Below are 13,795 nucleotides of genomic sequence, written 5' to 3'. Positions count from 1 at the left end.
ATTTTAGCATAATTTTATGTTAGATATTTGCAAAAAGTGATTCAAGGGGAATGTACATATTAAGGTATCGGTTGATAACTCAATTCAAAGTTTAATTCTGAATAAATTAAGTGTGTGTGATAACATAATTTGAATAACACAAAAAACACTAAGTGCCATTTAAAATGGGTGTAAAATTTTAAGTGACAGGGATATGATCATTTATCACCGGACGTTGAATGTTGATTTTTTTAAAAAATATTAAATTTGTAATTACCACTTAAAATCTTCATCAAACACCATCTAAAGGGTGCTGCAAGCACAAATTTTAAAACGGGGGTGGAATTGTTATGCGGAGTATACACTAGGCATGTTTTCGACACTTGACCTAATTAAAAAATAAATATATTTTTAAATCTTTTTGAATTTGTAGTGTTGTGTAGTTTGATAACTCAATTCATCTCTTGATTATGAATAAATTAAGTACTTATTCAATTAAGTGCGTTTGATAACGCAATTTGAATATCACTGAAAACGAAAAATGCACTTAAAATAGAGTACAATTTTAAGTAACAAAAACATCACTTATAATTGAATGCCTAACATTGAAATTCAAAAAATTATTTATTTTTTAATTACCATATAAAAACTTTAATACTTTTTTTTTTTTAATTAAAAACTTTAATACTTAAAATTTAGTTCTTAAAATTAGTTTTTAATTTTATCAAACAGTGATATTTTATTTGCATTATCGTTACATTTAATTGGTAAGCACTTAAATCGTTCAAAATTTAACATTGAATAATTTTTTTTTTTTTTGTTTTTACATTGGATGAATCAGTAAAATAGGAGGAGCAAGTAAATGAAAAATTCGAAGCCGAAAATAAATAAATAAAATAAAAAATTTGAAGCCGTTATTCTACAATTAAGTTGCTCATGTGGGATTGTGGGGGTCATTTTCTTGGTCGTTGTTGGGCTTTATTGCCTCAGTTTTGCTTGTTTGCCACCCCTGTGTTTGTTCTATGGACTTTCCTATTACTCGGCCCATCCCACTTGTTGTGGCCCTCTGTACATTTTGAAATGTAAAAAACAATAATTTTAGAATTCTTTTATTCAACTATTGAAATGATTAAAATTCAATTTAGTCATGCATTGAAGGTACTTTGTTTGTTTTAACATCTAATTTGGATTTCAAATCACATAAAAAAAAATGTGTTAAAACTGATTTTGGGCAAGTTCAACAAGTGGAATAAAAAAAGTTGCAATAAAAAGTTTCACTAGTGTAACTTTATTCTAAAAAAAAATAATAATAAAAAAATTAATGATTGCATAGAAGGATGAGCAAAATTGTTAATTATGCCAAATTCTATAAATAAAAAATTGCACATTTGTTCCATCTAGTATCCATCCCCCAAAATATTGGTGTAAGTATATTTTTTTTAATTATACTAAACTTTGGGCGAAATATGTAATTTTATAATTTCTGCCAAACTCTTGTCAAACTTTTGAATTGATTTTTGACTTACATGTCTTCAAATTTGACACACCCAATCCAAAGCCTAACCGATTAATAGCATCCTATCAATACATGGATCTTACTCAATACAAATAGGTAATCACGTAAAATTTGTTTGTAATTAAGATGAGTAATTATTTGGAGTTTGTTTAAGAATTGCTTTTAAAAAATATATATATTATTTTTTAAATTTATTTTAGACACCTCATTTAAATTATATAAAATAAGAACAAGAGAGAATTTCAAAGTAAAAATACCTTAAGAAAGACTTCCATATTACTTGCCAAGCACAACCACTAACACTGCTCTCGGCACGAATTAACTTTGGGTTAGATTGTAATTTAGCATGATTATAAGAACGAGACACCTGTAAAGAAAGACGGTGTGACTTAAGCCTGCTGCCCATATTTGACTAGTGTGCGCACCACGCATTCATGCACGATTATTAAAATGGCAGTCAACGTGGCCAACGGTTCTAAAAATGCTCGCTTGTGCCCCAAGCCAATGCTCTCCATGGCATCGCCTATAAATGCTCACACGCGACCTAACTCTATCTACGTCCTCGGTTTCTCTCTCGCGGAGAAACAAAATCGGGCCAGCACTAGAGAGAGAGAAAGTAGAGAGAGAACTTAGATTTATTAGACACAGGGAGAGGGAATAAACATATATAAAGAAGAAAGAGAGAGTAATCACATCAGAGAGAGAGAGAAAGGGGAGACCTCAAAGCTACAGGACTTTTGAGAGAGGAATCAACTGCTATTTTATTATCTTTCTCAACACAATCTAGCTTTATCATTTGCGGACTCATCTTCTTCGTCAGGTATTTCTTGTTTTCTTTTGGTCTTTAATCATTATACAAATATTATTTATGTAGGGCTGTAATTTAACTGCAGTGGAAATGACAGTTCCGTACACACATATATATACAGAAATTGATTGAATCTTAATCGAAATTAGGGTTTGAGTTTCATTTTGTAGTACGGAGACAGAAATTGATTGAATCGTATATCAAATTTAGGGTTTGAGTTTAGTAGTATGGAGAAAGGGGGTTTTTATTCTCCTTTCTTTAAGTTGTAATGATCTGATTGATTTGCTCAACCGCCTCTCTCATGGAGTTCTATACCTGTTTAATTTTCTTCACAGATACAATCAATCCAAGCCAGGGTTCCATTTTTATTTATCCTGTTATTGTCAGCGTTTGGATTGAATCTGAATCGGTGAACTGTCGTTGGATAGGGATTTCGTGTGTTCTACATCTCATCTTGAAAATATGAGCTTTCAAGTTCGAAACGATCGAAAGGATAATAGGCCAAGATTTCCGGTCCAAAGTGGTCGCCAAGAGTGGGTACCTAGAGGAGCCCCCACCACTGCCACTGCCACTGCCACTGCCACCGCCACCGCCACTACCACGGTTGTGACCTCGCATTCCAGTTTCAATTCCAATCCGAATAGAAATGTTAGGGACTCGAGTCACGGCACTGCAACATTGGGTGGCAGTCGGCATAGGGTGAATATGGGGGGTCCGAGAGGTCACACAGTTGGGCCTTCGAATCATAGGAGCCAGAAGGAGAAGGAGAAGGATAATAAGGAGGAAAAGGGGTTGAGGGATAGCGATTTGCCTCAACTCGTGCAAGAAATTCAGGAGAAGCTTATGAAGGGAACTGTCGAATGCATGATTTGTTATGACATGGTACGGAGATCCGCACCAGTTTGGTCCTGCTCGAGCTGCTTCTCGATTTTTCATTTGAATTGTATCAAGAAATGGGCTCGGGCACCTACTTCTACTGATTTGCCAACAGAGAAGAATCAGGGTTTTAATTGGAGGTGTCCTGGATGTCAATCCATACAGCTTATGGCATCAAAGGACATTCGGTATGTTTGCTTCTGTGGGAAGAGGCCAGATCCGCCTTCGGATTTATATTTGACGCCACATTCTTGTGGAGAATCTTGTGGGAAGCCACTTGAGAAGGAAGTTCCTGGTGCTGGTGCGAGTAAAGAGGATCTTTGTCCTCATGTTTGCGTCTTGCAATGCCACCCTGGTCCATGCCCTCCTTGTAAGGCTTTTGCTCCACCTCGGTTATGCCCATGTGGGAAGAAAATAATCAACACCAGGTGCTTCGATCGGAAATCTGTTCTTACCTGTGGGCAGCTTTGCGATAAACTTCTTGAGTGTTGGCGTCACCGGTGCGAGCGAGTTTGCCATTTGGGTTCATGCGATACTTGTCAGGTTCTGGTCAATGCCTCTTGCTTCTGCAAAAAGAAGATTGAGGTTCTTCTTTGTGGAGATATGGCAGTGAAGGGAGATATTAAAGTAGAAAATGGTGTATTCTCATGCAGTTCACCTTGCGGAAAGAAGCTTAGCTGTGGAAACCATGTATGTGAAGATATTTGCCATCCAGGTCCGTGTGGGGAGTGTGACATGTTGCCAGGCAGGATCAAGACATGCCATTGTGGTAAGACAAGCCTACAGAAGGAACGACTGAGTTGTTTGGATCCAATCCCAACGTGTTCGAATATTTGTGGCAAAAGACTTCCTTGTGGGATACATCAGTGTATGGAAGTGTGCCATGCCGGAGAATGTGTGCCTTGTCCGGTGCTTGTCACCCAAAAATGCCGTTGTGGATCAACTTCTCGAACTGTGGAATGCTACAGAACAATGATGGTGGAGGATTTATTTACCTGTGATAAACCTTGTGGGCGGAAAAAGAATTGCGGGAGGCATCGGTGCAGTGAGCGGTGCTGTCCTCTTTCTAATTCTAAGAATTCCCTATCGGGTGATTGGGACCCGCACTTGTGCTCAATGACCTGTGGGAAGAAGCTAAGGTGCGGGCAGCATTCTTGCGAATCATTCTGTCACAGTGGCCATTGCCCTCCTTGCCTTGAAACAATCTTCACTGATTTGACCTGTGCTTGTGGGAGAACTTCAATCCCACCCCCATTGCCTTGCGGTACGCCTCCCCCTTCATGTCAGTTCCCATGCTCAGTCCCTCAGCCTTGTGGCCATTCATCTTCTCACAGCTGCCACTTTGGAGATTGCTCTCCTTGTTCAGTTCCTATTGCAAAAGAGTGTATTGGTGGACATGTGGTACTCAGGAACATACCTTGTGGGTCAAGGGACATCAGATGTAACAAGCTATGTGGCAAGACCAGGCAATGTGGCATGCATGCATGTGCAAGAACTTGTCATCCTCTGCCTTGTGATTCTTCTGATGGACCTAGTTCTGGATTGAAGGCTTCTTGTGGGCAGACATGTGGTGCTCCCAGGAGAGACTGTAGGCACACATGTACTGCTCCTTGTCACCCTTCTGCTCCATGTCCCGACGTAAGATGTGAGTCCCTCGTCACAATCTCTTGTTCATGTGGCCGAATTACAGCAACTGTTCCTTGTGATGCTGGGGGAAGCAGTAGTGGGTTTAATGTTGATACTGTTTCTGAAGCTTCCATATTTCAAAAGTTGCCAGTACCACTTCAACCTGTCGATGCAAATGGTAAGAAGATCCCACTTGGACAGAGGAAGCTCATGTGCGATGATGAATGTACAAAGGTAGAACGCAAGCGTGTTCTTGCAGATGCCTTTGGTATCACTCCCCCAAACTTGGATGCACTTCATTTTGGTGAGAATTCTACTGTTTCTGAGTTGCTTGGGGACTTGTTTAGGCGTGATCCTAAGTGGGTCTTGTCTGTGGAAGAGAGATGCAAGTTCTTGGTCCTTGGCAGGGGCAGAGGTGGGACCAGTGCTCTTAAGGTTCATGTTTTTTGTCCGATGTTGAAGGAGAAGAGAGATGCAGTGAGGCTCATAGCAGAGAGGTGGAAGCTTTCGATCAGTGCTGCTGGCTGGGAGCCAAAGCGTTTTATTGTGGTTCATGTTACACCCAAGTCTAAAGTTCCAGCTCGCATGCTTGGTGCCAAAGTTACCACCCCTGCAAATATGTTACAACCTCCAGTATTTGATCCTTTAGTAGATATGGATCCAAGGCTTGTTGTTGCCTTGTTTGATTTGCCAAGAGATGCAGACATAAGTGCATTGGTCCTGAGGTTTGGCGGGGAATGTGAACTAGTCTGGTTAAATGACAAGAACGCGTTGGCTGTTTTTAGTGATCCTGCTCGAGCTGCAACTGCTATGAGGAGATTAGATCAAGGATCTGTCTATCATGGGGCTGTTGTAGTTCTTCCAAATGGCGGTGCATCAGTGGCGTCTTCGGCTGGTAATGCTTGGGGAAGTGCAGGAGTTGCCAAAGATGGAGGGGCACTTGCAGCTCTCAAGGGGAATCCATGGAAGAAGGCTGTTGTACAGGAGTCTGATTGGAATAAGAGTTCCTGGGGTGGTGAGGAGTGGTCTGTTGGTTCTGCTGATCTGGAGGTGTCTGCATGGAAAAAAAAGGAAACCCCAATTGCCACTTCATCAAACCGGTGGAGTGTTCTGGATTCAGAGTCAACCATGGGTTCATCTGCAGTATCTGTCAGAATTGAGGATCATGGAAAACAGGTGGGAAATAATCAGGGTCCAGGTTCGGAACCGAAAGCAAGTGGTTCGAATTTGGCAGAACAGCATGAAGGGGAGATTGATATGTCTGATGTAGTGGATGACTGGGAGAAGGCGTATGATTAGGAGTGGAATTACAGCAAAAGTTTTTCTTTAGCTATCAAAGCATCTAAACATGAGATGAGTGTTATTCCTGGATTATCTTTTCTTTTTATTTCATTTGGGGATTGTATGTTAATATTTTTGGGGGTTCCTTCTCATACAACCCGTATGGTCTTGTTTTTCGGGGTATCACTATTAGAATATGGCAAGAGAATTTAGCTCTGGCCAGTGTAAAAAGTTTATAATGTGAACGGATTTCTCTTGATATCTGAGAAAGTAGCCATGTTTATAAGGTTGACGCTGTCATGGTTCAGTATAATGGGTCTCCTGCTTGCTTTGAGGAGATTTTACTCGGTTACCTCATGGTTAAACCATGTGGCTTTGCATCAACCATTTTTCCATCTGGTTGGTTATCTAGTTGCTTTCAACAAGGAAACACTTGCCTTCCTTCTTTTTTTTTTTTTCTTTTTTTTTTTTTTTATTTAAGTTAAAGCTAACACACACCCATTATCCACAATATGTCCCTAGTTGGACTCAAACCGTCAACCTCCCCTTTTGACAATTTTTTGATTTGGCTCCATGCAGTTTATTTGTTTTAGTTTCGACCAGGTTCTCTGTAATTGCATTACTATTATTTTTTATTCAGCAAATGTGGCATTGGTGGTCCTTTTCTTTTTAAAAAAAGTGAGAGAGAGAGAAAAAAGAGAAAGAAACATCTTTAACAATTTAAACCATAAGCAGTTTGAATAAATGATTTGTAGCACTACAATATGAAGCACATATATTTGTATCGTGTCAATATTGGATACCGATACTTCTCAACTACTTGCAGATACGCGTCATATGCTTCCTTAGTGCATCAGTAATTTAAGTATATATATATATATATATATATATATTATTTCAAACACATATGTGACATATCTGATACTTCTATGATTTTTTGGGACACGTCTTGAACAATCAAATGTAACATTTGTAGTATAGTATCATAGTATAATTGTTAGGAACAATGTAATTAAAAGCTTCAAATATTTGGACTTTTTTTTATAAGGAGAATATATCATGTCTAACATAGTCCAAAGTTCAAGTTTGAAGTTGAAGTCAAATCAACATAATTCTTAGTTGTTGTTATTTATTTATTTTTTTTAATTTATTTTTTTAAACATCATAAGATATATTGTAGATTTGATGGATTCATAAAAATACACGTTTGTCATATTTTTAATATTATAAAATAGAAATACGTGTTTTACTTATTTATTATATAAGGGAATGTTGACACTAATACACATGAATAGCATGATAAATAATTATTATTTTAAATTTATTCATGGATGCATGTGCGCATATACATATGTGTTGTTGTGTACTTCTTGTATTTGGATTCAGTCTTTTTTATTTTATTTTATAATTTGTCATTTTGTTGTGTCTGTATCATGTTGTATTTGAGGGATGAGACTTCTTAGACTTTAATACGTGTAACACACTAAGCCGTCATATTAAACCTATAATGGATGGAATATGATTCAAACACTAGATTAACGACATTTAACAAATATTCAAATTTCAACTAAAATTGAGATGCTGAATTTAAATATTAACTAATCAAGCATGTAGAAGTCAGTGGAGTGTGGAAAATAAAAAGCACACCACACAAGAACACCAATTTTTGCCTAAAAGATACCATCGGGGAAAAACCAGGACACCTGGTCCAGGCAGTTCAAATTTAGTATTCCTAGGTATCAGACCCTGACGCAGCGGATCAATGAAAGTAAGCAAAATAATTAAGAATAACAACATATTCTTTAAACACTCGAATCCACAAGAAGAGATTGAGAAAAACTTTAATAAAAGAGATAATTAATCCATAAACTATTACAATAACATGTATTTATAAGCCTAAGCAAATCCTAAATCATATAGGAAATTAAATCAATGGAAACTTTCCTAAAACAAACACAAAACTAGCAATTTGATCCTAAACCCTAGAACCATTTTAATTACCTCAAATCCAAACTCATTCTAATTGTTCCTCTTCATGCCACTCACCACTAATACCACTCACCATCTGAATTCTTTGATAATGAATGAAAGAAATAAAACGTTCTAGCAATTTGATTGCTAGATGAAAGAAATAAAAAGTTGTAGCAATTTGATTGCAAGAGTGCACTATAGATGCTCTAATTAGGTTCCTAAATGCTAGGATTCGCTTGGTGCACATTTATGAAAAATATGGTCTTTGAGGCTAAAAATGATTAGGGTTGAAGTGGTTAATATCTTTTCGAAAACCTTCTTTCCTCATTGTTCGATCGATCCAACTTGGGTTCGACTAATCAAACCAAGTCCAGTGGGGCTGACAATCGGCAGGAGATGAGCAAAGTTTTTGGCCTGAGGAGAGGCTGATCCGTAACATCAACTGCAGAAGAATGAGGTTTGAGTTGATGAACAGGAGAAGGCATCAGTACATCTCCATCACCATTCTTCCCCGGGGCTGATTAATTAGGTTAAGGAAAAATGAGGTGACTCCATTAGAGGGAACATTCATGGATATTGGAATCGCCTTCTCCTTTTTGGTTGGTTTAAGGGGCGAGAGGGCGCATGGAACTACTATTATCATTCTCATTATTCTCATTTCACTTTCTACTAAAAAGAGGAACACGGAAAAAAGGTTGCTTAGAAACAAATTATGCAAAGAGGAGATTCATGACTCCACATAAACGCAACACATTAACCCCAGAGTTATGGATGATTGAGACAGCTTTAAGATCTTGTTCGTAGTTTCCGTTTAGTAACTTGTACTCAGTTCTTTCTTAAAAGGGGCATGAACAGCCTTAAAGTACTGTTCCATGTCCCAGAGGTCTTCGAGCCATTTTGAATATCGGCTGTGGTTCTGGGACTCAAATGCGTCTGGAGTCCCCACAGAGCAACACAATATCCAAAGAGAGAGACTCAGTGCCTTGATTACTGAAAAGGACGAACCGCCGGTTGTAGAAACCACTTCAAGGGTCAATCCACTTCAATTCTTGTTTTCCATGAGAATTCCAAACCCATAAAAAGGTGCAAGTCATCCAACGGCACCACCATCAAGTAAAACTTTCTAGACCACTCTCCAATCTGTAATGAAACTATTTTAGCTCCTCTAACGATAGGTTTTCGCCTCATACTTCACCGCCTTAATTTTGTTGTTCCCCTTATCAACCCATAAGCCTAGCTGCAATGCAATCTAATCAGAAAGGAAGTTCTGAGTAGCACAAGTGTCAACCATTTCCCTCACAAACTGTCCAATGAATTTTACAATAACAAACATAAGCCCGGATCTGATCGACTCTCATGTCTAATGGAATTCAAGAGTTGAAGCGGATTAACCCTTAGAAGTTTGTGTTTTGTTTGAGGGGTTATAAATCCGAAGAGCCTAAAGTTGGTTTATGCGCTTTCCTCAAAGGGGGCAGTTACCTACCTAGCCACTCTTATAGAGAACAAAAATGTTGGGTGAAGCGGCAAGCCTATCAGAGAACAAAGTGCTAGTTATGGGGTGCTGGTTGCTCACGCTTCTGTTTTTCAGCTGCTTGCTTCTTGTATTACGCTAGCGTACATTTTCCGAACAATATAGAAAAACAACTTTTATGCATTCAAAATTCCTTTTTAGGATTTTTTTTTATGAACCCTGGACATGAACAATGCTAAGAACCTTGAATATACCAGCGGCTGTAGCCAAGTGGTACTTCCTCGCCTTCCAAGGGGAAAGGTTGAGGGTTCAAGTCCCCATAGGGGCATGTGGGTGGGTGTGTTTCTTGCCAGGATAAAAAAAAAAAAAAAAGAAAAAGAAAAAGAAAAAGCATGAATATGAACCCTAATTTGGTGAGTTCACATTTGAGAATTGAATTCTATCTTTGTCGAATCTTTAGAATCCGAAAACTAACCTTGGATTGAGGTAGCTCATCAACTAACAAACTTTTAAAATATAAACAAACTGAAATCAACATACAGACTCAGGTCAAGTCCTATTGACTTAACAGTATCCGAATTCCATATCTATGTCCGTGCCTTTATAGGCACTACAACTTCAAGGAATACCAATCTAAATATCTTTTGTCCTCTGTATGCTGAGGAAACCAGGGGTAAGCAAATAGATGGAATACGCAATCATATGCTTATTGTTTGGACTTCTAAAAATTGATAATTCATTTAGTTGTGCAGGTGTTTGTTTCTAGAGGTCCAAGTAATAAAAAGGCAAGATATAAATTTATTAACTTCTTTAGCTATATTTTCTCATTTATCGAACTGAGCATTATAATTTTTTTTTTTTCTCAATTTATTTTGACTTAGATCTTTTGTTTTATGAACTGGGGCTGGGAGTGAAGCTTCAGCATCAATCCTCAAGGTCAGGGACAGAGCCAGGATTTCATATGGGGCAGGGGGGCACAATGTACTTGGGTAGTACTCTAATGGTTAAAAAAAATCTCAGGGGGGCACTTTCAGTAATTTTTAAGGGGCACTTTGAAATTTTAAAGAAATATACATATAAAAAATAAAAAAAACAAAATTTCATGGGGGGCACGTACCCCCTGGTCCTTAGCTAGTTAGCTCCATCAGTCCATGCTCAAGGTTAATTCCTCATTCTCTGCAGCTCCAGGTGCATTGGTTGGCGGAATTCCTTCCTAGATTACCTAAGATCAGCTGTTATATCAACACAATCCCGACTGTCATGGGGATCAATCTCAATACCTTATCTACATAGCCTTGTGTTGAGAAGTTAGCATTTCTCATTAAGTAGTATTACTACTTTGCACTGATTTATTAAAATCAGAAACTTCTATTACTAAAATTTAATATCAAATCTCTAGTGATGGGGTCTATTCATGTAGAACACCCCATCCTGTTGCACTTGGAAAAGTATGAGTATTGAGCAAACGATGAACTCGAGATTTAAGGATAAGGACTACCTGGTATTGGAGGTATTGACGGGCTGTGTGTGTTGGAGGTTGGGGGGTTGATGCTGCTGAATTTATTCTTCTTTGACCATATACAGTTCAGGTTGAGACAGATTATACTCTGTTCTCTTCCCACTAATTTATATGGTACTCTTTTATCGTATTCGTGTTCAAGATCTCAGATTCATTTGGGTCTTGCATTGTCTTTTGCATGGTGTATAGATTTTTCCCTACGAATCCTTACAAATATATGCCAACAAGCATTCATGGTATTTGTTGCCGTTAGCTCTCTCTCCCTTTTTCTCACTTTCATACTCTCTCTCTCTCTCTCACACACACACACACACACACACATGTACTATTTCTCTCTGCTTCAATTGTTCTAGATCTTTGACTCTGGATGAGTGGAGAAGTCTGGCTTCTATTTCAGGTTGTGATATATTTGGTCCTGGGCGCTTTAATGGTTTTTTGTTGTGCGGATCATTGAGGCATTGCTCTATTGTTGGTTATGTACTTTAGTAAATTTTGTTACCATTACTTTGGTGATTTTTTGTGCATTGTCTTGAGCTAGGTGCCTGATGCAATTTGAGTTGAAGTATTATGTCATTTTCTTCTTTATTCAGTGGTTGAGACTAAAGGTTCTTGGCAAATTACGAAAAACATGAGAGACCTCTCTACCATTTATTATGAAAAACCTAAGTTCTACAAGTTATCCATTAAGTACGTATGATACCAATTAACGCAAGTTCAATTTCTACCTTCGATATTGATCTTACTTTTAATAGATGCCCGCTTTCTTTATTCCCTATTAGTTAATTTTAATTGTTTTCTCAAATCAGTATGCAGATTCAGTTGAATTTTGGAGTACTCCCTCTCTCCATCTCTCTCTCTGTAACATATTTTTTTTTAAGAAGCTCTTGACAGGCTTAATTCAAGCTCGAGTTCAGTACCAATTAAAAATCCAAAGTTTTTGCAGTAGGAGCCACCATCAGTGTCACTGGTTCTTGGTTTGCCTGGTAACTATGTAGACCCATCATTATATGCTTTGTGTATTGATTATTGTGAAATTAGGTGACTCAAGAAGTTACCCAGAATTCTGCTAGGCCCAGCTGCACTTTAGGTGGAAAGTGCCTCAATTTTTGAGACCATGCCCTAGAAATGTAGGTTGGGGCTCTTTTGAATGTTCTAGATAAGTGCTCAACTGGCAAACAACTGTTATTGATCCCTTGAGTTGTTAATCTAGTACTAAACTTGTGACTTTGCGTTGATCTAATTGGCTCAGTTTTTGTTATCTTTTATCTAATTGGTTCAGTTTTTACTAAATTTTGGCCAATTGGTTCAGAGTTTAGTAAGTTTTCTGTTCAGTTCTTAGTTTAACCTACTGCTTCCTATTGTCTATTGTAGCTTTTTATATTTCAATCCACTGCTGGTGGAGTTCGTACAGCTAAGCTGGATCTCTTTCTTGGGCTGAGAGGATGATTATGTGCGTGGGTTGAGGCCTATCCAATAACCATAGAGATACTTGTGGTTTAGTTGTTCCTTCAGCTGCTTGTGTGTTTTAATGCTCTGTTTCCTCTTTTTCTTCTCTGGTTTGAACCTGGTTCAGGTTGATATCCTGTTGTCCTTTGGGGGAGGGACCAATACTGGGCTAATTAATAGTTGACGTGCAAGTAAATGTATTAGCTTTATTCAACTTTTTACTTGTATGTCAGTTTTGTGATTGGGCTGGAGCAATGGTCATGGGACGATGTAATAAATTTTTTCGTCTTTCGGCTGCCTAGTTAGGAGCTGGACGTGGTAATGGTGATATGCAAGTAAAGATAATGGTGATATATGTATGTTTTACTTGTATGTATTGTCAGTGGATTGCAATTGGCAGGACTTTGTCTGGGCATGGTGATTTAAAGCTTTGACGTTGCAAGTGATTAGGAATTATATGACTCAAGAACCTAATAAGGTATTGCATTGGGCAGGGCTTAACTAAAATTATTGTATCTTTGATATATTTATATGATCGACTTAAATATGTAAGGTCTTATTTGGGCATTTGATATGTTTGTAATTTTGCATATTATTTATAATATAAAAATAAATCTATAGTAAAAATATATATATATTCAGCACAGTTGCCAAATAACATTATTTTGCGCTATAGAACATGTTTTTTCATCTTTTCGGATACAAAAGTGCAACTACATCAAACTATTCCAATGTTTTTTTGTTTTGTCCGAGGCTTGGTGTGACACTGCGCTACACTCTACTCATTCCTCGTTCAATTATCTTTGTGATATTCAAAATTTTATTTTAAAGATATATATATATATATTTTTTGATAATAATTAGTTGGGTTAGTTTGTGAAGTCTTTTGAGTGATCAAACTTTGTATTCATATTTTAAAAATAAAATAAAATATATAAAAATAAATTAATAATAATAATAGAACACTCTCCTCATTCAATTAGCTTTGTGATATTTCAAATTTTATTTTTGTTTTGTCCAAAAGAAAAAAAAACAAAATGTATTTTTGATAATATTAGTGAGGTGACGAAGTCTTTTGAGTGATCAAATTTTGTATTCATACTTCAAAAATAAAATAAATAATACGGGAAATAATAATAATAATATAATAATAATACGGGTAATAATAATAATAATAATAATATAAGGCCACAAAAATGAAACGTTGACGAAACTATATGGGCTTTTATGCACCACAATTACAAGACGTAGTTTTTTAACCTCTTACAAGTTTTTTTCTTTTATTTTTATTAATTTTTCTTT

General features: G+C 37.2%; 1 protein-coding gene across 1 annotated transcript; it reads left to right on the top strand.

The window, feature by feature from the left end:
• Positions 1-2,024: 2,024 nt before the first annotated feature.
• On the top strand, positions 2,025-6,356 carry LOC132287167 (NF-X1-type zinc finger protein NFXL1). The gene is made up of 2 exons (XM_059789690.1): positions 2,025-2,315; positions 2,639-6,356. Exon 2 carries the CDS (start codon positions 2,766-2,768, stop codon positions 6,102-6,104), a length of 3,339 nt encoding a protein of 1,112 aa, XP_059645673.1. The 5' UTR covers positions 2,025-2,315; positions 2,639-2,765; the 3' UTR covers positions 6,105-6,356.
• Positions 6,357-13,795: the final 7,439 nt, after the last annotated feature.

Source organism: Cornus florida, unplaced genomic scaffold (genome assembly GCF_030987335.1).
Source record: "Cornus florida cultivar Cherokee Brave unplaced genomic scaffold, ASM3098733v1 CherokeeBrave_3.0.0_Hap2_Chr11, whole genome shotgun sequence".
Lineage (NCBI taxonomy): Eukaryota > Viridiplantae > Streptophyta > Magnoliopsida > Cornales > Cornaceae > Cornus > Cornus florida.
This window is presented reverse-complemented; position numbering and strand designations above follow the sequence as displayed.

What these genes read in the sequence shown, in the direction of transcription:
- LOC132287167 (XM_059789690.1), top strand. Translation starts at nt 2,766, where the DNA reads ATGAGCTTTCAAGTTCGAAACGATCGAAAGGATAATAGGCCAAGATTT.